The 26,782-nt window shown below is 42.6% G+C and overlaps 1 protein-coding gene across 2 annotated transcripts in view; it reads right to left on the reverse strand.

Moving 5' to 3' along the window:
• ME2 (malic enzyme 2) overlaps positions 1 to 22,745 on the reverse strand; it is a 57,914-nt gene extending 35,169 nt beyond the window's left edge. Inside the window, exons 1-2 of one of the 2 annotated variants that reach the window (XR_010933024.1) lie at positions 22,214 to 22,745; positions 8,644 to 8,763 (exon numbers count right to left, since the gene is read on the reverse strand). Coding sequence is in view for 1 of the 2 variants with exons in the window: in XM_067699065.1 (XP_067555166.1) it covers positions 8,644 to 8,763; positions 22,214 to 22,591 (498 nt within the window). In the remaining variant the exon portion in view is untranslated. The remainder of the gene's footprint in view (positions 1 to 8,643; positions 8,764 to 22,213) is intronic. The other variant, XM_067699065.1, reaches the window with a different exon arrangement.
• Positions 22,746 to 26,782: the final 4,037 nt, after the last annotated feature.

Genomic DNA, 26,782 nt, shown 5'->3' on the forward strand with positions numbered 1-26,782 from the left:
GCTCCCACCTCTGGCTAACCTTGAGGCTCTGTGCAAACAGGAAGTGAAGGCTGATGCGTAGCTGTAAACTGCCTGGCTGAGTCCTGAAGGCACACCCCAGCAGGTACACAAAGCCCCCTGGCAAAGAATGGGAGATTTAATGGCTCTAGGTATTTCAGTTTCTGTTTAATCACTGGCTGATCACTAAGTTAACAAAGCAGAGACTTCAGTAGGCATACATAACAAGAAGAAGGAATTAGTTCAGAAACGACTGGGAGGAATGAATATCTGGTTTCCAGGGCAGCCACATTATTTTAAAAGCCCAGTTTTCAACCAAAAATCATAAGGCAAGCAAAAAATAAACAAACAAACAACAACAGCAACAAAACACATAAAGTCTGACTCATATACAGGAAATAAGGGCAGTTAATTGAAATTGCCTGGGGAAGCCCAAACATTGTACTTACTAGACAAAGACTTTAGTTATTCTAGGGGACGGATAAATTGGGAATTTGGGATTAACACACTACTATATAAAAAACAGATAAACAATAAGGACCTACTGTACAGCACAGGGAACTATATTCAATATCTTGTAATAATCTATAACGGGAAAGAATCTGAAAAAGAATATACTTTGCCGTATACCTGAAACATTGTAAATCAACTATACTTCAATTTAAAAAAAGAAAAAAGTTAGTTATTTTAAATATATCAAAAAAACTAAAAAAAACATTGTCTAATGAACTAAAAAGAAGTGTGAGAATGACATCCTACTAAATAGAGAATACTGATAAACAGAGAAGATAAAAAAGGAACTAAATAGAAATTCTGGAATTGAAACTACAACAACTGAAATAAAAAATTCACTAAAGGGGCTCAACAAGCAGACTTGAGTGGTGGAAGGAAAAAACCATCAGATTTAAAGATTGGTCAGCTGAGATAATCCAGTCTGAGAAATAGAAAGGAAAAATTAAAAACAACAACAAACAAACAAAAAGAAAAATAAGGAATAAATGTGAACAGACCTGAGAGACCAGCAAGAGTACCAACACGTACATAACAGGAGGCCCAGAGGTGAGGAGAGAAAAGGCTAAAGAATATTTGAAAAAATAATGGCTAAAAACCTCCCAAATTTGATGAGAAGCATTAATCCACACATCCAAGAAGCTCAATAGCTCCAATCAAGAAAAACTCAAAGAACTCTACCCCTACACACGTCATATTCAAACTGTCAAAAGCCAGAGACAGCAGAAATCTGAAAGCAAAGTGACTCATCACGTGCAGGGGATCCTCAAAAAGAGTAACAGCTGATTTCTTATCAGAAACCACGGAGGCCATAGAGAGTGCTGAAAGAAAAATAACCTGTCAACCACGAATTTCTAAATCCTACAAATCCATCCTTCAAAAATGGAGAAATTGGGCTTCCCTGGTGGCGCAGTGGTTGGGAATCTGCCTGCCAATGCAGGGGACACGGGTTTGAGCCCTTGTCTGGGAAGATCCCACATGCCGCGGAGCAACTAGCCCCGTGAGCCACAATTACTGAGCCTGTGCATCTGGAGCCTGTGCTCCGCAACAGGAGAGGCTGCGATAGTGAGAGGCCCGCGCACCGCGATGAAGAGTGGCCCCCACTCGCCACAACTACAGAAAGCCCTGGCACAGAAACGAAGACCCAGCACAACCATAAATAAATAAATAAATAAATAAATAAATAAATGGAGAAATTAAGACATTCCAGATAAACAAAAACAGAGAATTCATTGCTAACAGACTTGTCTCACAAGAAATACTAAAGGGAGTCCTTCAGGCCTAAATTAAAGACATTAGACAATAATTCAAATCCACACAAAGAAACAAAGAACACGGATAAAATGACTACATAATATAAAAGACAGTATAAATGTACTTTTTGTTTGTAGGTCTTTTTTTCTCCTACCCAATTTAAAAGACAATTACATAAAGCAGTAATTATAAATCTGTGTTGACAGTCATGCAACGTATAAAATGTAATTTGTACTCTGTAATTTGTATGACGAAGCAGCACAAAAGAAGGAGATGGACCTCTACAGGAGCAAAATTTCGGTGTACTGTTTACATTAAATTGGTATCAAACTGAACTAGACTGTTTTAAAGATGGTAATTGTAATCCCCAGGGCAAACCACTAAGAAAATAACTCAGAAATAGGCAGGAAAAGAAAAGACAAGGGAATTTAAATGGCATCATAGAAAATTTAATACAAATGAAGGGAACAATAGAGTAAAGAGGAACAAAAGGCACATAAGACATTTTAAAACAAATAGCAGACTTCCGGGAAGATGGCGGAAGAGTAAGACGCAGAGATCACGTTCCTCCCCACAGATACACCAGAAATACATCTACGCATGGAACAACTCCTACAGAGCATCTACTGAACGCTGGCAGAAGACCTCAGACCTCCCAAAAGGCAAGAAACCCCCCACGTACCTGGGTAGGGCAAAAGAAAAAAACTAAACAGAGACAAAAGGATAGGGACGGGTCCTGCACCAGCGGGAGAGAGCTGTGAAGGAGGAAAAGTGTCCACACACTAGGAAGCCCCTTCGCGGGTGGAGGCTTCGGGAGGCGGAGTGGGGGAGCTTGGGAGCCGCGGAGGAGAGCACAGCAACAGGGGTGCGGAGGGCAAAGCGGACAGATTCCAGCGCAGAGGATCGGGCCGACCGGCACTCACCAGCCGAGAGGCTTGTCTGCTCGCCCGCCGGGGCGGGCGGGACTGGGAGCTGAGGCTCCGGCTTTTGTCGGAGCGCCGGGAGAGGACTGAGGTTGGCGGCGTGAACACAGCCTGCAGGGCGTTAGTGCACCGCGGCTGGCCGGGAGAGAGTCCGGGGAGAAGTCTGGAACTGCCGAAGAGGCAAGAGACTTTTACGTCCCTCTTTGTTTCCTGGTGCACGAGGAGAGGGGATTAAGAACGCTGCTTGAGAGAGCTCCAGGGACGGGCGCGAGCCGCGGCTAAAAGTGCGGAGCCCAGAGACAGACATGAGACGCTAGGGCCGCTGCTGCCGCCACCGGGAGGCCTGTGTGCGAACACAGGTCACTAGCCACACGCCCTTCCGGGGAGCCTGTGCAGCCCGCCACTGCCAGGGTCCCGGGATCCAGGGACAACTCCCCCGGGAGAACGCACAGGCGCGCCTCAGGCTGCAACGTCTCGCCGGCCTCTGCCGCCGCAGGCCCGCCCCACACTCCGTGCCCCTCCCTACCCCCGGGCCTGAGTGAGCCAGAGCCTCCGAATCAGCGGCTCCTTTAACCCCGTCCTGTCTGAGCAAAGAACAGACGCCCTCCGGCGACCTACACGCACAGGCGGGGCTAAATCCAAAGCTGAGCCCCTGGGAGCTGTGAGAACAAAGAAGAGAAAGTGAAATCTCTCCCAGCAGCCTCAGAAGCAGCGGATTAAAGCTCCACAATCAACTTGATATACCCTGCATCTGTGGAATACCTGAATAGACAACCAATCATCCCAAATTAAGGAGCCCTGTGGATGAAAGGCTCTTGGTGCTGCAGCCAGGAGTCAGTGCTGTGCCTCTGAGGTGGGAGAGCCAACTTCAGGACACTGATCCACAAGAGACCTCCCAGCTGCACATAATATCAAACAGCAAAAATTTCCGAGAGATCTCCATCTCAACGCCAGCACCCAGCTTCACTCAACGACCAGCAAGCTACAGTGCTGGACATCCTATGCCAAACAACTAGCAAGACAGGAACACAACCCCACCCATTAGCAGAGAGGCGGCCCAAAATCATAATAAGTCTACAGACACCCCAAAACACACCACTAGACGTGGACCTGCCCACCAGAAAGACAAGATCTAGCCTCATCCACCAGAACACAGGCACTAGTACCCTCCACCAGGAAGCCTACACAACCCACTGAACCAACCTTAGCCACTGGGGACAGACACAAAAAACAACAGGAACTACGAACCTTCAGCCTGCAAAAAAGGAGACCCCAAACACAGTAAGATAAGCAAAATGAAAAGACAGAAAAACACACCGCAGATGAAGGAGCAAGATAAAAACCCATCAGACCTAACAAATGAAGAGGAAATAGGCAGTCTACCTGAAAAAGAATTCAAAATAATGATAGTAAGGTTGATCCGAAATCTTGGAGATAGAATGGACAATAGAATGGACAAAATGCAAGAATCAGTTAACAAGGACCTAGAAGAACTAAAGATGAAACAAGCAACGATGAACAACACAATAAATGAAATTAAAAGTACTCTAGATGGGATCAATAGCAGAATAACTGAGGCAGAAGAACGGATAAGTGACCTGGAAGATAAAATAGTGGAAATAACTACTGCAGAGCAGAATAAAGAAAAAAGAATGAAAAGAACTGAGGACAGTCTCAGAGACCTCTGGGACAACATTAAACGTACCAACATTCGAATTATAGGGGTTCCAGAAGAAGAAGAGAAAAAGAAAGGGACTGAGAAAATATTTGAAGAGATTATAGTTGAAAACTTCCCTAATATGGGAAAGGAAATAGTTAATGAAGTCCAGGAAGCACAGAGAGTCCCATACAGGATAAATCCAAGGAGAAATACGCCAAGACACATATTAATCAAACTGTCAAAAATTAAATACAAAGAAAACATATTAAAAGCAGCAAGGGAAAAACAACAAATAACACACAAGGGAATCCCCATAAGGTTAACAGCTGATCTTTCAGCAGAAACTCTGCAAGCCAGAAGGGAGTGGCAGGACATATTGAAAGTGTTGAAGGAGAAAAACCTGCAACCAAGATTACTCTACCCAGCAAGGATCTCATTCAGATTTGATGGAGAAATTAAAACCTTTAGAGACAAGCAAAAGCTGAGAGAGTTCAGCACCACCAAACCAGCTCTACAACAACTGCTAAAGGAACTTCTCTAGGCAAGAAACACAAAAGAAGGAAAAGACCTACAATAACAAACCCAAAACAATTAAGAAAATGGGAATGGGAACACACATATCGATAATTACCTTAAATGTAAATGGACTAAATGCTCCCACCAAAAGACACAGATTGGCTGAATGGATACAAAAACAAGACCCATATATTTGCTGTCTACAAGAGACCCGTATTCTAACACATATATATGGAATTTAAGAAAAAAAAAATGTCATGAAAAACCTAGGGGTGAAACAGGAATAAAGACACAGACTTACTAGAGAATGGACTTGAGGCTATGGGGAGGGGGAAGGGTAAACGGTGACAAAGCAATAAAGAGGCATGGACATGTATACACTACCAAACGTAAGGTAGATCGCTAGTGGGAAGCAGCCGCATAGCACAGGGAGATCAGCTCGGTGCTGTGTGACCGCCTGGAGGGGTGGGATAGGGAGGGTGGGAGGGAGGGAGACGCAAGCGGGAAGAGATATGGGAACATATGTATATATATAACTGATTCATTTTGTTGTGAAGCTGAAACTAACATACCATTGTAAAGCAATTATGCTCCAATAAAGATGTTTAAAAAAAAAAAAAAAAAAAAAAATAAAACAAATAGCAAAATAGCAGACATAAATCATACCTTATTAGTTATTACACTAATGTAGATGGATTAAACTCTATAATTAAAAGGATTGGAAGAATGGATAAAAAAACATGATCCAATCATATGCTGACTACAACAGACACACTTTGATTCAAAGATACAAATAGGTGGAAACTTTCAAAGATACAAATAGGTGGAAAGTAAAAGAATGGAAAAAGATACACCATGTCAATAGTAACCAAAGGAGAGCTGGAGTAGCTATGTTAGTAACAGACAAAATAGACTTTGAAACAAACATGTTACTAGAGGAGGACATTTTGCTGAAAGCATCAATCCATTAAGAAGATACAACAATTATAAACATATTTTGTTAGATAACAAAATACATGAAGCAAAAACTGACAGAATTAGGGAGTAAGACAATTCAACAAGCTGAAAATTTCAATATCTCATTTTCAATAATGGAGAAAACAACTAGACAGAAAATCAACACGGAAAAAGAAGACTTGAACAACACCATAAAGCAACTAGACCTGGCAGACACTCCCCTCAAAAGAAGCAGGATACACATTCTTTTCAAGTGCACAAGGACTATTCCCCAGGACAGACCATTCATCAGGCCATAAAGCAAGTCTCAATAAATCTGAAAGGATTTAAGTCACCCAAAGTATGATCTTCAACCACAATGCAATGAGATTAGAAATTAATAATGGGGGACTTCCCTGGTGGCACAGTGGTTAAGAATCCGCCTGCCAACGCAGGGGACACTGGTTCGAGCCCTAGTCCAGGAAGATCCCACATGCCACGGAGCAACTAAGCCTGTGAGCCACAACTACTGAGCCTGCGCTCTAGAGCCTGCAAGCCACAACTACTGAGCCCGCGTGCCACAACTAATGAAGCCCATGCATCTAGAGCCTGTGCTCCACAACAAGAGAAGCCACCGCATTGAGAAGCCCACACACCATGATGAAGAGTAGCCCTCACTCACCGCAACTAGAGAAAGCCCGCGCATGGCGACGAAGACCCAATGCAGCCATAAATAAATTAATTAATTAAATAAATTTAAAAAATTAAAAATAAAAGAAATTAATAATGGACATTTGGGGAATTCACAAATACTTTGATCTTAAACAACACACTCCTAAAAACCAATTGGTCAGAGAAGAAAGCACAGGGAAATTAGAAGATACTTCCAGATGAATTAAAACACACATACCAAAACTTATAGGATACAGTGAAAATAATGCTAAGGGAAATTTGTAGCTGTAAATGTAACTTTAAAAGGCAGAACGATTTCAAATCAATTGCCTAACCTTCCATCTTAAGAAACTAGGGGGAAAAAGGAACAAACTAAACCTGAAGCAAGAAGGAAGGAAATAATAAAGATTACAGTGAAAATAAATAAATAAAATAGAAAAAAACAATCGGAAAAATTAAAAGATTAAACCAAAAGTTGGTTCTTTGTAAAGACCTACAAAATTGATGAACTTTTATAATGAAAAAAGGGGGAGAAGACTCAAATCACTAAATCCTTTGTGCTTCATGTTGCTCCTTACAAGATTTTATCTAAGGCTGGAAAATATAAAGGGGTTAAAACCCCTGTATTTTTATACAGTTTTAAATGAACTGTGTTCATTTAAAAGTGCTTTACCTATCCTATTGCCAAAGATAAATGAGTAGCTACACATGGTTTCACTGCCTATCTCCCATTTAGATTTAAGAGACACTCAAAAGTGTTTTATTTATAATGTATAGTAGAAATTAAAATGATTATTAAAGAAATAATTTTATGTATTAAGTATTTATGTTAATAGTTGATAAAATTCTTAAATTTGCTGGCCTGGTGTAAGTGAAGACAACATAGTTTAAAATAGATGTCTTGATTAGCTCTTTAACAGTCAGCAGAAACAACCTTCCTCTCACCTGCCCTTCTCCTACTCTTTTCTGTCTTCCAATGCCACTTGTTCCACCAAACCTCTTTTGCTCATCTACATAACCGCAATGCCCTCCCAATTTACACAGAAGTGTACCTCCCTCTGCAACAGAGCAGGACCCTATGGTCTTTGCCCACCCCCAGGTCCTCAGTCAAAGGAGACCACATAATAATAGTTTAGTCGTTAAGCATAGTCAAGGCCCTTTAGTCCCTCCTTAAGGGCTACAGATAACATTCTGAGCTGTATCCTGTGGGCTGTCTTATAGATACTGAAACACTCACCAGGTGGAAGAAGTTAACTATGTGATGACCAGGCTGTAGCCATGACATAAGCTGCCACAATTGTGAGAACTGGCCTCAAAGAAATGAGAACCGACCCTGGAACTGAAGATTAACTGTACCTAAAACAATCAAAGTGACACTGGTCGGACCACCAACGACCAATGTCAAGATGACTGTCAGAGCTGACTGTGCTGCTTCTGCACGTAGGCGCCTCCCTCGACCTATGAAAGCTCTTGCCCACTGGTTGTGGGGGGCGTGTATGCCTTTGGACGGGCATCTGCCCTCCCCCCTCATTGCTGGCATCCAAAATAAAGCAAACTTAACTTTCCATCAATCTTGCCTCTTTAATGGCTTTTGAGCAGCGAGCAGCTGGACCCTACTTTCAGTTACACTTCGGCTGATCTTGAGCTATTTTCCTTTAGATACATGCCATTTCTCCACATGAGTCAATATTGATAAAAATCCCTTAACTAGACTCTTCAGTGTGCAGATAAGCATACTAGGGGGGGAAATAAAAGGCCCCTTCTATTTCTTTCCCTCCAAGGGCAGTTAGAATAATCCATCAGGGATTAGGAAATTACCAAACATTTATAAAAATGACAATATGACTAAACGGGATAAATCTAAATATACTGCATCTGGCCAACAGTTCTGGCCAATATGCTACTCTTGGGTTTTTGTTTTGTTTTGCTTTTGAGCTAGAACTAGGAAATAAACTCAATCTTTCTTGGGTGGTAGAAACTGTGAGGGTGAAATTTGGGAGGTATAAAGCAGCCATAATTGTCGCAGTGCGGAGAAAAGAGAAAAGTTCATGCACACTTCCGAACAGTTTCAGTATAAAGCTACAGAATACAAAAATTTCATACTTTATCAGTCTAAAATACATCAAACCTTTACCAGGAAGAGAGAAAATGTGTGTTAGAATTAATGTTACCAACCTTGTTTGTTCTTGGGTTCAACATAAGTGGCTTGCCTTTCTCTTTTATGTGCAAATGACGACATGCCAGAGTACAAGGAGTGGCAACTATTTTAAACCTGGACAACATCGTTTCTCTCACCTGGGAAAAACAAAGTAAATAAAGATGATGAGAAACATATTATAGAACTGCATGAATATCAGGGATCAGTTTTCAAAAGCATATTTAGAAAGCTTCACTTCCCACAACTGAAAAAATTTTTTCAAAATACATTTATGTTGGCAGAACCTTCAAGATAGCAGAGGAGTAAGACATGGAAATCACCTTCCTCCCCACAAATACATCAAAAATACATCTACATGTGGAACAACTCCTACAGAACACCTACTGAACGCTGGCAGAAGACCTCAGACTTCCCCAAAGGCAAGAAACTCCCCACTTACCTGGCTAGGGCAAAAGAAAAAAGGAAAAACTGAGACAAAAGAATAGGGACTGGACCTGCACCTCCAGGAGGGAGCTGTGGAGCAGGAAAAGTTTCTACACACTAGGAAGCCCCTTCACTGGCGGAGACGGGCAGTGGGTGGGGGGGAAGCTTGGGAGCCACGGAGGAGAGCGCAGCAACAGGGGTGCAGAGGGCAAAGTGGAGAGATTCCTGCACAGAGGATCAGTGCCGACCGGCACTCACCAGCCTGAGAGGCTCCTTTGCTCACCCGCCGGGGCGGACGGGGGCTGGGAGCTGAGGCTCGGGCTTCAGAGATCAGATCCCAGGGAGAGGATTGGGGTTGGCTGCGTGAACACAGCCTGAAGGGGGCTAGTGAGCCACAGCCAGCAGGGAGGGAGTCCGGGAAAAGTCTGGAACTGCCTAAGAGGCAAGAGACCATTGTTTCCGGGTGCGTGAGGAGAGGGGATTCAGAGCACTGCCTAAATGAGCTCCAGAAGAGGGCACGAGCCGCAGCTATCAGCGCAGACACCAGAGATGGGCATGAAACGCTAAGGCTGCTACTGCAGCCACCAAGAAGCCTGTGTGCGAGCACAGGTCACTATCCACACCTCCCCTCCCGGGAACCTGTGCAGCCCACCACAACCAGGGTCCCGTGATCCAGGGACATCTTCCCTGGGAGAACACACAGCATGCCTCAGGCTGTTGCAATGTCACTCTGGCCCCTGCCGTTGCAGGCTCGCCCCGCATTCCATACCCCTCCCTCTGCCCAGCCTGAGTGAGCCAGAGCCCCCTAATCAGCTGCTCCTTTAACCCCGTCCAGTCTGGGCGGGGAACAGACGCCCTCAGGCGACCTACACGCAGCGGCGGGTCCAAACCCAAAGCTGAACCCCGGGAGATGTGTGAACAAAGAAGAGAAAGGGAAGTTTCTCCCAGCAGCCTCAGGAGCAGCGGACCAAATCTCCACCATCAACTTGATGTACCCTGCATCTGTGGAATACCTGAATAGACAACAAACCATCCCAAAATTGAGGCAGTGGACTTTGGGAGCAACTGTAGACTTGCGTTTGCTTTCTGCATCTAATTTGTTTCTGGTTTTATGTTTATCTTAGTTTAGTATTTAGAGCTTATCATCATCGGTAGATTTGTTTTTTCCTTCCTTTTTTTTTTAAAAAAAATATATTTTTTCCTTTTTCTCATTTTGTGAGTGTGTATGTGTATGCTTTTTTGTGTGATTTTGTCTGTATAGCTTTGCTTTTACCATCTGTCCTAGGGTTCTGTCTGTCCTTTTTTTTTTTTTTGTATAGCTTTTAGCGCTTGTTACCATTGGTGGATTTGTTTTTCAGTTTGGTTGTTCTTTTTTTCTTTTTTCTTTTTTTTTTTTTTTTTGCGGTACGCGGGCCTCTCACTCTCACTGTTGTGGCCTCTCCCGTTGCAGAGCACAGGCTCCGGACGCGCAGGCTCAGTGGCCAAGGCTCATGGGCCCAGCCACTCCGCGGCATGTGGGATCCTCCCAGACGGGCACGAACCCGCGTCCCCTGCATCTGCAGGTGGACTCTCAACCACTGCACCACCAGGGAAGCCCTCTTTTTTTATTCCTTTTTAATTTTAATAATTTTTTTTATTTTAATAACTTTATTTTACTTTATTCTTTCTTTTTTTTTCTCCCTTTTCTTCTGAGCCGAGTGGCTGACAGGCTCTTGGTGCTCCAGCAGGGTGTCAGGCCTGAGCCTCTGACGTGGGAGAGCCGAGTTCAGGACACTGTACCACCAGAGACTTCCCAGCTCCACATAATATCAAACGGCAAAAGCTATCCCAGAGATCTCCATCTCAACGCTAAGACCCAGCTTCACTCAACAACCAGCAAGCTACAGTGCTGGACATCCTATGCCAAACAGCTAGCAAGACAGGAACACAACCCCACCCATTGGCAGAGAGGCTGCCTAAAATCATAATAAGTTCACAGACACCCCAAAACACACTACCAGATGCAGTCCTGCCCACCAGAAAGACTAGGTCCAGTCTCATTCACCAGAACACAGGCACCAGTTCCCTCCACCAGGAAGCCTACATAACCCACTGAACCAACCCTACCCACTGGGGGCAGACACCAAAAACAATGGGAACTACAAACCTGCAGCCTGAGAAAAGGAGACCCCAAACACAGTAAGTTAAGCAAAATGAGAAGACAGAGAAAGACACAGCAGATGAAGGAGCAAGGTAAAAACCCACCAGACCAAACAAATGAAGAGGAAATAGGCAGCCTACCTGAAAAAGTATTCAGAGTAATGATAGTAAAGATGATCCACAATCTTGGAAATAGAAGGAGAAAATAAAAGACAGGTTTAACAAGGAACTAGAAGAACTAAAGAGCAAACAAACAATGATGAACAACACAATAAATGAAATAAAAAATTCCCTAGAAGGAATCAATAGCAGAATAACTGAGGCAGAAGAACGCATAAGTGACCTGGAAGATAAAAGAGTGGAAATAACTACTGCAGAGCAGAATAAAGAAAAAAGAACGAAAAGAATTGAGGACAGTCTCAGAGACCTCTGGGACAACATTAAACACACCAACATTCGAATTATAGGAGTCCCAGAAGAAGAAGAGAAAAAGAAAGGAACTGAGAAAATATTTGAAGAGATTATAGTTGTAAACGTCCCTAATATGGGAAAGGAAATAGTCAATCAAGTCCAGGAAGCACAGAGAGCCCCATACAGGACAAATCCAAGGAGAAACACACCAAGACACATATTAATCATACTATCAAAAATTAAATACAAAGGAAAAATATTAAAAGCAGCAAAGGAAAAGCAACAAATAACATACAAGGGAATGCCCATAAGGTTAACAGCTGATCTTTCAGCAGAAACTCTGCAAGCCAGAGGGCAGTGGCAGGACATATTTAAAGTGATGAAAGGGAAAAACCTACATTAAGATTACTGTAGCCAGCAAGGATCTCATTCACATTCGATGGAGAAATTAAAACCTTTACAGACAAGCGAAAGCTAAGAGAATTCAGCACCACCAAACCAGCTTTACAACAAATGCTAAAGGAACTTCTCTAGGCAAGAAACACAAGAGAAGGAAAAGACCTACAATAACAAACCCAAAACAAATAAGAAAATGGTAACAGTAACATACATATCGATAACTACCTTAAATGTAAATGGATTAAATGCTCCAACCAAAAGACATAGACTGGCTGAATGGATACAAAAATAAGACCTGTGTATATACGCTGCCTACAAGAGACCCACGTCAGACCTAGGGACACATACAGACTGAAAGAGAGGGGATGGAAAAAGAGGCTAAACAATACATTACTAAATAACCAAGAGATCACTGAAGAAATCAAAGAGGAAATCAAAAAATACCTAGAAACAAATGACAGTCAAAACACGACGACCCAAAACCTATGGGATGTAGCAAAAGCAGTTCTAAGAGGGAAGTTTATAGCAATACAATCCTACCTCAAGACACAAGAAACATCTCAAATAAACAACCTAACCTTATACCTAAAGCAGTTAGAGAAAGAAGAACAAAAAAACCCCTAAAGTTAGCAAAAGGAAAGAAATCATAAAGATCAGATCAGAAATAAATAAAAAAGAAATGAAGGAAACAATAGCAAAGATCAATAAAACTAAAAGCTGGTTCTTTAAGAAGATAAACAAAATTGTTAAACCATTAGCCAGTAGCATCAAGAAAAAAAGGGAGAAGACTCAAATCAGTAGAATTAGAAATGAAAAAGGAGAAGTAAAGACTGACACTGCAGAAATACAAATGATCATGAGAGATTACTACAAGCAAATCTGTGTCAATAAAATGGACAACCTGGAAGAAGTGGACAAATTCTTAAAAAAGCACAACCTTCCGGGACTGAACTAGGAAGAAATAGAAAATATAAACAGACCAATCACAAGCACTGAAATTGAAACTGTGATTAAAAATCTTCCAACAAACAAAAGCTCAGGACCAGATGGCTTCACAGGCGAATTCTATTAAACATTTAGAAAAGAGCTAACACATATACTTCTCAAACTCTTCCAAAATATAGCAGAGGGAGGAACACTCCCAAACTCATTCTACGAGGCCACCATCACCCTGATACCAAAAGCAGACAAAGATGTCACAAGGAAAGAAAACTACAGGCCAATATTACTGATGAAGATAGATGCAAAAATTCTCAACAAAATACTAGCAAACAGAATCCAACAACACGTTAAAGGGATCATACACCGTGATCAAGTGGGGTTTATCCCAGGAATGCAAGGATTCTTCTATACACAAATCAATCAGTGTGATACACTGTATTAACAAACTTAAGGATAAAACCCGTATGATCATCTCAATAGATGCAGAAAAAGCTACTGACAAAATTCAACACCCACTTATGATAAAAAAAACTCCAGAAAGTAGGCATAGAGGGAACTTACCTCAACATAATAAAGGCCATATATGACAAACCTACAGCCAGCATTGTTCTCAACGGTGAAAAACTGAAACCACTTCCACTAAGATAAGGAACAAGACAAGGTTGCCCACTCTCACCACTATTATTCAACATAGTTTTGGAATTTTTAGCCAAAGCAATCAGAGAACAAAAAGAAATAAAAGGAACCCAAAACGTAAAAGAAGTAAAACTGTCACTGTTTGCAGATGACCTGATACCATACACAGAGAATCCTAAAGATGCTACCAGAAAACTACTAGAGCTAATCAATGAATTTGGTAAAGTTGCAGGATACAAAATTAATGCACAGAAATCTCTTGCATTCCTATACACTAATGATGAAAAATCTGAAAGAGGAATTAAGGAAACACTCTCATTTACCATTGCAACAAAAAGAATAAAATATCTAGGAATAAACCTACCTAAGGAGACAAAAGACCTATATGCAGAAAACTATAAGACACTGACGAAAGAAATTAAAGAAGATACAAACAGATGGAGAGATATACCATGATCTTGTATTGGAAGAATCAACATTGTGAAATGACTACACTACCCAAAGCAATCTACAGATTCAATGTAATCGCTATCAAACTACCAATGGCATTTTTCACAGAACTAGAACAAAAAATTTCACAATTTGTATGGAAAGACAAAAGACCCCGAACAGCCAAAGCAATCTTAAGAAAAACGGAGCTGGAGGAATCAAACTCCCTGACTTCAGACTATACTACAAAGCTACAGTACTGGCACAAAAACAGAAATATAGATCAATGGAACAGGACATAAAGCCCAGAGATAAACCCACGCACATATGGTCACCTTATCTTTGATAAATGAAGCAAGAATATACAATGGAGAAAAGACAGCCTCTTCAATAAGCGGTGCTGGGAAAACTGGACAGCTACATGTAAAAGAATGAAATTAGAACACTTCCTAACACCATACACAAAAATAAACTCAAAATGGATTAAAGACCTAAATGTAAGGCCAGACACTATCAAACCTTAGAGAAAAACATAGGCAGAACACTCTGTGGCATAAATCACAGCATGATCCTTTGTGACCCACCTCCTAGAGAAATGGAAATAAAACCAAAAATAAACAAATAGGACCTAATGAAACTTAAAAGCTTTTGCACAGCAAAGGAAACTATAAACAAGATGAAAAGACAACCCTTAGAATAGGAGAAAATATTTGCAAACGAAGTAACTGACAAAGGATTAATCTCCAAAATATACAAGCAGCTCATGCAGCTCAATATCAAAAAAACAAATCCATTCCAAAAATGGGCAGAAGACCTAAATAGTCCTTTCTCCAAAGAAGATATAGAGATTGCCAACAAACACATGAAAGGATGGTCAACATCACTAATCATTAGAGAAATGCAAATCAAAACTACAGTGAGGTATCACCTCACACCAGTCAGAATGGCCATCATCAAAAAATCTACAATAAGTGCTGTACAGGGTGCAGTGAAAAGGGAACCCTCCTACACTGTTGGTGGAAATGTAAATTGATACAGCCACTGTGGAGAACAGTATGGAGGTTCCTTAAAAAACTAATAGTAGAACTACCATATGACCCAGCAATCCAACTACTGGGCATATACCCTGAGAAAACCATAACTCAAAAAGAGTCATGCACCACAATGTTCATTGCAGCACTATTTACAATAGCCAGGACATGGAAGCAACCTAAGTGTCCACTGACAGATGAATGGATAAAGATGTGGCACATATGTAATGGAATATTACTCAGCCACAAAAAGAAACAAAATTGAGTTATATGTAGTAAGGTGGATGGACGTAGAATCTGTCATACAGAGTGCAGTACGTCAGAAAGAGAAAAACAAATACTGTATGCTACATATATGTGGAATTAAAAAAAAAGAAAAGAAAAGGTTCTGAAGAACCTATGGGCAGGACAGGAATAAAGACCCAGATGTAGAGAATGGACTTGAGGACACGGGGAGGGGGAAGGGTAAGCTGGGACGAAGTGAGAGAGTGGCATTGACATATATACACTATCAAATGTAAAACAGATAGCTAGTGGGAAGCAGCCGCACAGCACAGGGAGATCAGCTGGGTGCTTTGTGACGACCTAGAGGGGTGGGAGGGAGACGCAAGAGGGGGCGGATATGGGGATATATGTATACATATAGCTGATTCACTTTGTTATACAGCAGCAACTAACACAACAATGTAAAGCAATTATACTCCAATAAAGATGTTTAAAAAATACATTTATGTTTCTACAGGTTGTAAGGGATTATAAAATACATAAGGTGAAGGCAAAAATTCACTTTTCCTGACAACAGTCTAAGTCCTTGGATAATAATCATTGCTACTCTTTATGTATTACCTACTACAGTGTGCCAAATATTTACCCTTTTTCTAATCCACACAAGTGTGGCAAGGTATGAAACATCTAGTAAACAGCAAGTGTTTTCATGGAAGTGATTTCAATGTAAACAGGTGTGGGAGAGTTTAGGTTGAAGGTGGAAATGTAAATAATAGAAAAGCCTGGAGCACACACTTTCAGAGGAAGTGAAGCCATCCAGATTCTTAATCTAGACGTCATATTTTAAGGTATTAGTAATATTCAATATTTAAATTCAGTGTACTAAAATTTTTTTGTTTTTAGAAAACCTGTTATGTAATATTTAAAAATCAGGCGAATTGTCTTGAAAACATGTTTTTGTCCTTTCACATCCATCGCAAACATTATGAGAATTTTTCAAAATGGAAAACTACATAATACATTAAACGTTAAATATTTACTGATGGGAATATAATAGATTCTTCTGCATATCAATTCTTCTACCAAATATCAATTTGCAACGCTCATTTATTTCTTTAATCATCATAAACCATTATAATTATCATGCAATAGTTTTTAAATGGAATTTCTATTTGTTGAGAAATCCATGGGCTGTATATGGGGGTGCAGCAAAATCATCTACATTAGGATTTTAAGTTAATTTTTATGGAGCTGAAATTCACATAACAAAATTAACTTTTAAAATAAACAATTCAGAGGGATTTAGAAAATCTATAATGTTGTACAACCACCTCTATCTAGTTCCAAAACATTTTCATCATCCCAGAAGGAAATACCACACCCAGTAAGCAGTTTTCCCCACTCCCCCAGTGATTGCAACCACCAGTCTGCTTTCTGTATTTTTGTATTTACCTATTCTGGATATTTCATATAAATATGGTACCTAAATATGGGCACAAAACAAGAAATCTAAATGATCATAAGCACATCAAGAATCATGAGAGACGGGAATTGGGGAAAGGGATAGGACAGATGTTGTTTAAAGGTACAAACTTTCAACAAGAGGCCTAAGAGATAAGTCCTAGAGCTCTAATGCATAGTGAACACAGACAACAATATTGTATTATCATCATCTAACTTGCAAAGAGACTAGAACTTAATTATTCCAACCACTAAAAAGAAATTATAATTAGGTAATTATACCTATAGGTATAGGTATATACCTATACCAATATATTGCAGAGGTGCTAATTATCAGTACAATGGCAATATTACAATGTATCAAATTAACCTGTTGTACACCTTAAATTTACACAATGTTTCATGTCAAATGTATTTCAATAATGATAATAAAAAAGAATCATGAGAGACACCATAAGATAACTGATTGGTTTTCTTCAAAAATGTAAATGCCATGAAAAACACTAAAGAACCAATGCAACTTAAAGAAGACCGAACAGATAGGACAACTAAATGCAAAGCCTGATCCCCCAAAATGCCATCAAGGATATTACTGGGATAACTGGCAAAACTGGGAGATATACTGTAACTTACGTAAAAGTCTTGTATAATTTAAAATTTTCTGAGTTCGATAACCATATGTAAGAGGTATCCTTTTCTAAAAATACACAGTGAAGTATTAAGGGGCCAAGAAGTATGATGTATACAACCACGTCTTTCAAATTATTTCAAAATAAATGCTGAAAAGACAGAAATTGAAAGTGCAGCCCTGATCATGTTTGTGTGGTTCTTCCAGGAGAGAAAGCATTATTTATCACAATTAAAACTTAGGTACCAAAAGACTGGATTAGTATTGCAGCATATTGGTGAGGTAGGAAAATCTACAACAGTATGGAATACCTTTTACTTTATTTAAAATCAAAGACTATCTGAGAAAAATACACTTTGCAATTAGTACTTGTGGTGTAATAAGAAATATATTTGGGCTTGGTTCCCAGATCTTGTACAGAGTTCCTAAAAACTGCTGGAATTTCTTGAGTGACAGGAGTATCTTTTGCTATTCATAAGCAGCCCCTTTTGATCAGACCTGAGTTTATGCTAATGAGGTGACTTAGGGTGAGGCCACTACAGAACCTCGGTCACCAGAAAGACCAAGTGATTATTAGAGAGTGGGAACTTTCAGTACCACTCCAGTTCCCCTGGGAAAGGGGGTGGGAACCATGGCGAATAAGATCCATAAAAACTTTTGAACAAGGAGAGTTGATGAACTTTCAGGTTGGTGAACACATCTAGGTGCTGGGGGGTGGCAAGAGCAGAGGGCAAGGATGCGCCATGCCCTGCCCGACCCCACCCCCAATACCTAGTCCTATGTGTCTTTTCCATCTGTTCCTGAGTTGTATCCTTTTATAAGAAACCGGTAAATATAAGTAAAGTGTCTCCCTGAGTTCTGTGAGCCATTACAGCAAATGATCTAACCTGAGTAAGGGGTTGTGGGAAGCCCTGATTTACAGCTGGTTGGTAAGGATAGCTCAAAACCTGGGGCTTGCGATTGGCATCTGAAGTGGGGGCAGTCTTTCCGGGCTGAGTCCCTAACTTGTGGGATCCGAAGTTACCACCAGGTAGACAGTGTTAGAATTAAGTTGTAGCACACCCCGTCAGTGTCTGCCTAGAGCTGGAGAACTCCTGGGTGTGGGGAAAAAACACATTTGGTGGCCAGAAGAGTTGAGTCTGTGAGTAGGAAGAAAGTTTTTCCCTTCAGTAGTTAACTTAAGATCAGCATTCTGACATATAAAATCTTCTATTTTCAGCTCCTGGCTAAAATTTCGCTTCTATCAAATACTGAATTTAGTCTGTAAAATAAAGATTACCTGTTAAATCTACCTCATAGGTAACTATAATGATCAAATGAGAGAATAGATGCAGAAAAGTATTAAAGACTTAAAGAGTAAAGTGTTACAGCACTCAAATGATTACTTTATGACTAAGTGATAGAGAGTAAAATAAAATATAAAAGTAATTTTAATAGTGTCTTTAAAACAAGTAGGCATAAGTTAAAAAACTTAAGGAGAAAAACCAGTCTCTGCCAAAAATAGAACCAAGGACTAAGGAGAGAGACAGACAGACAGCAGGCTTAATAGCAGCTGGAGGCAACTGGACAAAATGGGGAAAACCCACACCTAACTCCTCATGTTATACAGACAGGATGGAGGAACTGTAAAAATGAGTGAAGTAAAAACAGGAAACAAAATAAGGTGGGGCTTCCCATTTTGAACAAATATGAAAACTCAAGCTGCTTACTTGAGCTTCCTGGCTATTGAGGTATGCCTGTGGTTTCTCCCTCTGGTGTGTCATTCATCCTGCCTTGCCCTGGGGGTTAGTGAATTTACTCTCTGGGTGGTGTTTATAAACTGGACTGGGCCTGAAACTGCTAGGCCACTGACTGCTGGAGAATACTCTCCCTGGCCCCCTAGCTGGGGGGTAGAAAGCAGAAGTTCAATGTAATAGAGACCAAAATTAGAGAGAGGTCATGACTAGGTACAGTGAGCACAAGCTCTGCAGTCAGTCTGAATCTGGACGCAGCTGATTACCAGCTTGGAATCAGTTATGTCACCCAGTCATTCCCAAATGGTCTCTGAATTGGTGTCTGTCTGAGACACGTTTTTCACTAGTCTATAACCAAATGAGAAAAACTAGGACAACGTAGTATTGAAATAGGAGGGAAGGGGGCAGGGCACAACCTTTGAAAGAATGACATAGCCCAAGGACGTGACATAAGCAGATTAGAACCAAATGGGTCCAAGATGGCAGACAGGACGACTTCCACTAGACCTTGAGCCCCAGTAAAAGTTCATTCTAACTTAGCATCAGCAAGCTAAATGACATTTAGCATCAGCAAGCTAAATGACAAACCCACAGGTGCCATGACAGTTCCAAGGCTACCATAAGGATCAAAAAGTGGGCGGTGGCCCAATTCCTGGAAATTCCCACCCCTTCCTGAAACAGCTGGAATACTCCTCCCACTCATTAGCCTATGAAATTACCCACCACTATAAAAACTGACAACCCCATACCCTGGTGCCTTTCTCACCTTCTGAGATGGCCCACACTCTGTTTGTTGAGTGCATTTCTCCCAAGGCGTCTCGCCTTCTGAGACGGCCCACACTCCCTCTGCAGAGTGTGTTTCTCTCTAAATAAATCCACTTCTTACCTATCACTTTGTCTCTCACTGAATTCTTTCTGCGATGAGACATCAGGAACCTGAGCTTCATTAAGTCCTGAAACCAGGTGTGTGATCTCAGTTGGAAGACTGTGGGTTTTCCCTGGGTTCGAGTCCTGGCCCCGTGGGTTCAAGTCCCAATCTGGGTTTTGGCCAGGTTTGAGTCCCGGCCATGTGGGTTCAAGTTCCAATCTGAGGTGCATGGTTTCAGTATAGTTTTTTTTTTTTTTATAACTATATGACTTTTGCAATGAAATATTCAAGTAACGCATGCAGTTATTTTTATTTTATTTTATTTTATTTTTTTGCGGTACGCGGGCCTCTCACCATTGTGGCCTCTCCCGTTGCGGAGCACTCTCAACCACTGCACCACCAGGGAAGCCCCAGTATAGTTTTTCATAATACTAAATTTATTGTCTTCGTTTTCATGTTGTAATTATCTTCCTCCCTTTTTGGTGGTAAAAAATTTTTTTTGTTGTTTTGAAAGGATGGGGATGGTAGATTGTAGTAGTTTTGTTGTTGTTGTTGTTTGTTTGTTTGTTTGCGGTACGCGAGCCTCTCACTGCTGTGGCCTCTCCCGTTGCGGAGCACAGGCTCCGGACGCGCAGGCTCAGTGGCCATGGCTCACGGGCCCAGCCGCTCTGCGGCATGTGGAATCTTCCCGGACTGGGGCACGAACCCATGTCCCCTGCATCGGCAGGCGGACTCTCAACCACTGCGTCACCAGGGAAGCCCTATGCCTAACTTTTAATTAAGTCTTTATAGCTACCATAAAAGAATCAGATAACAGATTATAAATCATTGCTCACAGTTGACTATTTAAAGGTCCACTATTAGAAGATAACGCTAAACATTTTTCCTTTATTTCTGCAAACCATGTAACATAACTCAAATAGTTATAGTGGTTACACAATATATATTTACCTATCATTTGTGTAACTACTATAGTGTGTGTATATATATGTGTATACACACACGCGCACACACACAGCTGTGTATGTGGGGGTGTTGTAAGGTAATGACTGTTTCTTCTCTAATTTCCAGAATGCTTGGCAACTAAAGATCAAAACTTAGGAGCACAACACTGCACTTAGCTTTACAGCATGAACAGTGCTTAAGGAGCATACAAGCTTAAGAGGAGGCTGGAGTTATTAAGTTAGATTGCCTGAGTTCGAATCCAGGCTTTGCCACGTAAAACCTGTGATTTTGGGTAAGTTACTTAGTCTTTCTAATTTTCATTTGTAACCTGGAGATAATAAAGAGTACCAACTTCAGGGCATTACTTTGAGATAATGCTTGCAGAAAACAGCACTCGGCTCCTGATTAACAATTAATACGTGCTTCCATGTTATCAGTTGCAACACTAAAAGAAATAACAGTGCTATCAACTGTTTTGTTTTGAAGTGACTGCCACAAACATTAAGAAGGTAAATCAAACAGATATGCGATAACACGTTTTGTAAGGAAGCACTTCTGTTGAGGTCTGTTATTTTGATTAAGCTTCTTCTCACCAAACGGCAACGGAAATTTTCTAGAATTATCTTCGGGACCAAGAAAGTCAAATCCGGGACCTCAGTGTAACACCACAAGCAGAAATGGGTATCACCAGCGTCAAAGAAACACCTGCCAATCCTGGTCCACAGATGTCATTTCACATGAATGGACAGAACCGTTCCAATCTTAGAACTTTCTAGCCTGCAACAAACGTCCTTTAAAGCAAGGAACAATCACAACACACAAACAAAATGCCTAAGTCCTGCCATTAATTCACCCCTGCAGAAAAAGAGAACTATTAGATAAAAGGATTTGGAGCGACAAAATCGGTCTTTAAGGGGCGCGGGAGTAAACGGTATAAGAGATGCTCCTGTTAAGGAAGCCGCAGGGCCTTACTCCAGGTTGGGAAGGGGGGGCGCCCTGGGACGAGCGAGTCTCGACCGGGAAGTCGCGTCCCCAAACCGTGCGCCAGGGAAGAGCCGCCCACGGTCAAACAGGGGGTGGCGAGACCCCACCGTTCCCCACGGGCTCAGCCGGGACTCGACGAACCCCTTCCCTTCACCCCGCCCTCCCATCCGCCAAGCTGGGACCCTGAGGCCGCACGCGCGGAGGCCGGCGGCGGGTCCGCGCTCGGCTCCCCGGGCCGGGGTGAGGAGGCCGGCGCCCGGTCCCATCCCGGAACTCCCGCCCGGGCCCCGCCGCGGCAGGCCGCCCGCAGCTGCGAGCCGTGCGGAGCCTTACCCGACGTCTAGCCAGGCGACAGGTGGTGCTGCCTGCGGAGAGGCCGCGGTCCCGCAGCCCACCCAGACGATGCTCAGCTCCGGCCGAGTTCGGCCCTCCCCTTCTCGAGGCTTTCCGGAGCCGGCTCCAGGTCAGGATCGGAATGGCTGGGTCGGATGGATAATAGCCGAGGCAGCCAGTAAATCCGCGTACTGAGAAGAGGGAACAGGGAGTACAGCCGGCGCGGCCCCATGGGGGGAGACTGACGGGCGCGCAGACCAATACGGAGGCAGGAAGCCAGCCTTGAGGGGCGGGGCTCCGCTTTGAGGTTTCGCGACTGGCGCACCCGCGTTCCAGCCTCGCAGTACCTTCCTCTGTTTGGTGGCTAGAGGTTATCATTTAGGGCCAGGTGCATGCCCTTAAGGGCCCGACCCCAAGGAGTGAGAGAGGGGTCGTGTAGGGTGGGGGGAGTCCGGATATAAGACGAATACCGCCGCCCCACGAAAAGACCTGGGGCTGGCTACCGCAGACTTCGCCTTCCCGCGGCTGGCGGTATGGTTGGGGGTGATGGCTGCGTTTTCGCGCGAGAAGAGGCTCTGCGCAGGCGCGGGCGAGGCCGGGAATGGGGTGGGGTGGGGCGTGTCGACGGGTACCAGTCTCCGATCCCGAGAAGAGAGGAAGGCTGGGACTTTGGGTCGGTTCTGGACAGCCAGTGGAGGCAGGGAGAGGATTGCAGAGATTTAAGAGCGGGATACACGCCAGGAGAATGGAGAAGAAGAGGGAGGACCCAGGAAATGCGAAGCCTCCGCACTTGAGGAACGCTTTATGTTTCTGAGCAGTTTTTGTCTAAGAGTTGCTCTTCTGCCGAATTCTTTGCTACTCTTCACGGTTGCTGACACACTTTGGCCTGCAGGGAATTTACTAATGATCCCTACAATCACAGTCACCATAAATAGATATTCAATGTTCCCTCTCAGAAAAGCACTGGAACCCTAAATTGTCATCTTGAAAGCTGCAGGACCATACCTTAATACATCTATACTCACCCACGGTTATGATATTGGAGGATATTTCTTCATTCTTATTTCAGAAAATGTTATTACCCAAAATTCTTTACTGTAGTCGGGTTCATGTGCTTTTAAAGTATAATAATAATAGTTTTTAACTAAAGATGTAAAGGGTAAAAAAGAGGCAAGGCAGGGCTTCCCTGGTGGCGCAGTGGTTGGGAGTCCACCTGCCGATGCAGGAGACACGGGTTTGTGCCCCGGTCCGGGAAGATTCCACATGCCGCGGAGCGGCTGGGCTCGTGAGCCAGGGCCGCTGAGCCTACGCGTCCGGAGCCAGTGCTCCGCCGCAAGAGAGGCCGCGATAGTGAGAGGCCCGCGCACCGCGATGAAGAGTGGCCCCCACTTGCCGCAGCTAGAGAAAGACCTTGCACAGTAAACGAAGACCCAACACAGCCAAAAAATAAATTAATTAATTTAAAAAAAAGTTTTAAATAAAATCAAAATGGGATAACTGTGGTTCAGACATTCAAAATGGAGCCTAGTGGCCCTTGTGGATATGGTTTCAGACACATGCCTGCATTACTGAGAACTTGAATTTTCTTTTATATTTTTTTGCGGTTCGCGGGCCTCTCACTGTTGTGGCCTCTCCCGTTGCGGAGCACAGGCTCCGGACGCGCAGGCTCAGCGGCCATGGCTCACGGGCCCAGCCGCTCCGCGGCATGTGGGATCTTCCCGGACCGGGGCACGAACCCGCGTTCCCTGCATTGGCAGGTGGACCCTCAACCACTGTACCACCAGGGAAGCCCTTGAATTTTCTCAACTATAATCAGACTCAAGGACACCACCAGCCCTTCTCAAAACGATGTCTGCTAGCAGCTGCCAGCTGCAACATTATGGTCTCAACGTCTCTCCTGTAACTCTGCCACCATTTCAAACCCCAACCAATCCTTGCTTAATAAGCCCCCTAACTTCTTGCCAGCTCCGATCCTAATTATTGACAAACAACTTATCAACTTTGTGGGTTTTGCCTTTATAAGCGTCCCCCATTTTGTAGCCTGGCAGAACACAATTCAAGTCCTTCTCGAATCTGTGGCTCCGGGCTATAGTCCTCAGCTTGGCGCGAATAAAACTCTTTTCTATTCCTATTATGGATTGTTTATTGATTATTTTCATTGCCGTTACCATTATATCACCTGAAATAGACTAGATTTGAATTTTGTAATAGAGCTCTAGAGCAGGCATGAGATCTCCTCTTGCATGTCTATTCCGTCCCGTGTCCATGTGATTGGACAGAGGTCATGGGTGCAGGGCTAACTTTGTGTGATGGTGGGAGAGATAGGCAGGTTGCTAGGGTGAGAAGCTTCTGAGGATAACCATTGCACTCCTGCACTCAGCCTCTCTCCCAACTGCTGACCGGTTTCCTCTATACCAGGAAATAAGTTTTCATTCAACAACCCTCAGAAATGATGAGAAAGAAAGACAATGAACTCAAAGAGTTCTTGGGTGCCATACCTGTGTTTCTCATTGTCCCCAAATGTCGGAAATTCACTTTGGAGCCCATCACTGTCTCCAATCTGTTAAAAAACAAAATTTAACTGAGTAAATTTGAAGATTTAATTGGCTTTATTCATGAATCAGGCAGCATCTCATCTGGCAAACAGAGACATACTCCCAGAAGCGATTATCTCTTAAACTTGGGTTACCTAGAAAGCTCTGTGGAAGAGCACAAGAGCAAATCTTGACTTAAGTAGAAAAATTCCTTAAATAATGTATTACCTACAAGTTCACTAACTCTTATCCATAATTCCGGAATCCAGAAGGTTTTTTTTCCCCATGATTTTGTAATTTTGGTGGAGCCAGAATTTATTTGGTGACAAATAAGAATTTGTCACAAGGCTGTCTATAGTCTTCATTTCTCCAACATAATGTAAATATTCACATGTTTCTCTTCAGTAACAAGAATGTTTTGTGGCACTACCCCAGATCCCACTGAGGATATTATAAAACATACAGTATATGCTCCTTATAATGTTTTCCCAAATCCCAAAGTTTCTAAATTCTGAAGCCCAACTGGCTCCAAGAACTTCTTCCCATTTTTATGAGCCAATCCTTCTTATGGCAAAATAAATTAGGGAAAAACTACGTATAGTTCTTAATTTCAATTTTGCTGGGATTAAGCAGAAAACTTTTTATGTAAACACTGTTTATTACAATACTTAAAAAGCTAAATTTATTGTGAGTGAGAAATGATCATGACATTTTACTTGGTGCTGTGAGCACAGAAATGACTGATTGGATGAGTTATGAGAACTTAGCTTTTTTTTTTTTTTTTTTGCGGTACGCGGGCCTCTCACTGTTGTGGCCTCTCCCGTTGCGGAGCACAGGCTCCGGACGCGCAGGCTCAGTGGCCATGGCTCACGGGCCCAGCCGCTCCGCGGCATGTGGGATCTTCCCAGACCGGGGCACGAACACGTGTCCCCTGCATCGGCAGGCGGACTCTCAACCACTGCGCCACCAGGGAAGCCCAGGAGAAATTTTTGATGATAGAAGTCAGTAAAGGTTAGCTTTAAGGGGGTTGGCTGAAAAGAGACACATTCTATATCTCAATCTGGACACTAGCTATACAAGTGTATTCATGTGTAAAAATTCATCAAGTTTGAGTGACGTAATTTACACACACTACTGCATGAATTTTATATCCACCCCAGTAAATATATAAAATAAACCATTTGTATTGTGCACTGCTGTTTCTTTTGGAGCAAATGTTCTCCATGGAAACTGTTATGGATCTAATACCTTTCTTCTAGGCTTTCCTCTTTGGTGTCCTCCACTGGACCCTCTAAGAAAAAGGTGGGGACCATTCTTGGCTGCTCAGAATGTAGCTCACCAGGCCTTCTGGAGTTGTCAAAATAGCCATGCAGAAAATACAAAAAAATGCTGAGCCTGGAAAGAAGGCACAAGCGTTTCCTGGAAGGATGATTACAAGGCCGGTGATCTGGTAAAACAAGGTGCCAAGGCCCAAATCAACAGGAAACTAGGAGGAAGAAATACGTATTGGGGTAGGTCACTGAACAAACAGAAGCATGTGTGTGTGGAGCAGGCTGTGTGAGTCCTGTGCTGTTGGGAGTTGAGGCCACCCACCATCTCTGGGTTTGCCTTTGGTTGGGGTGGTTCACCTGTGAAGTGGGAGGAGCTATAAAGGGGCAGGCTGATGCTGCACACTTGGCTACATGACTTCCCTGTAAAACTTCATTAGGCAAAGTTTAAAGAGGTGTGTAGCCAGTTGTCTCGAGATGGGTACACATTTGCCCACTTTCTCAAAATCAAAGAAGGATGCTTGGAAAAACTTTTGTATCAATTGCCATGAAAATAGAGCAGCTTGATTTCTTTCTCTTTTTTGTTGTTGTTTGTTTGTTTGTTTTTTTGCTTGCGGGATCTTAGTTCCCCAAACCAGGGATTGAACCCGGGCCCTGGCAGTGAAAGCACCAAGTCCTAACCACTGGACCGCCAGGTAATTCCCTAGAGCAGCTTGATTTAATCCAAACACCACAATGTGTTTTCTTAAGGGAAAACCATATTATTG

The sequence above is a fragment of the Pseudorca crassidens genome, chromosome 12 (assembly GCF_039906515.1).
Source record: "Pseudorca crassidens isolate mPseCra1 chromosome 12, mPseCra1.hap1, whole genome shotgun sequence".
Lineage (NCBI taxonomy): Eukaryota > Metazoa > Chordata > Mammalia > Artiodactyla > Delphinidae > Pseudorca > Pseudorca crassidens.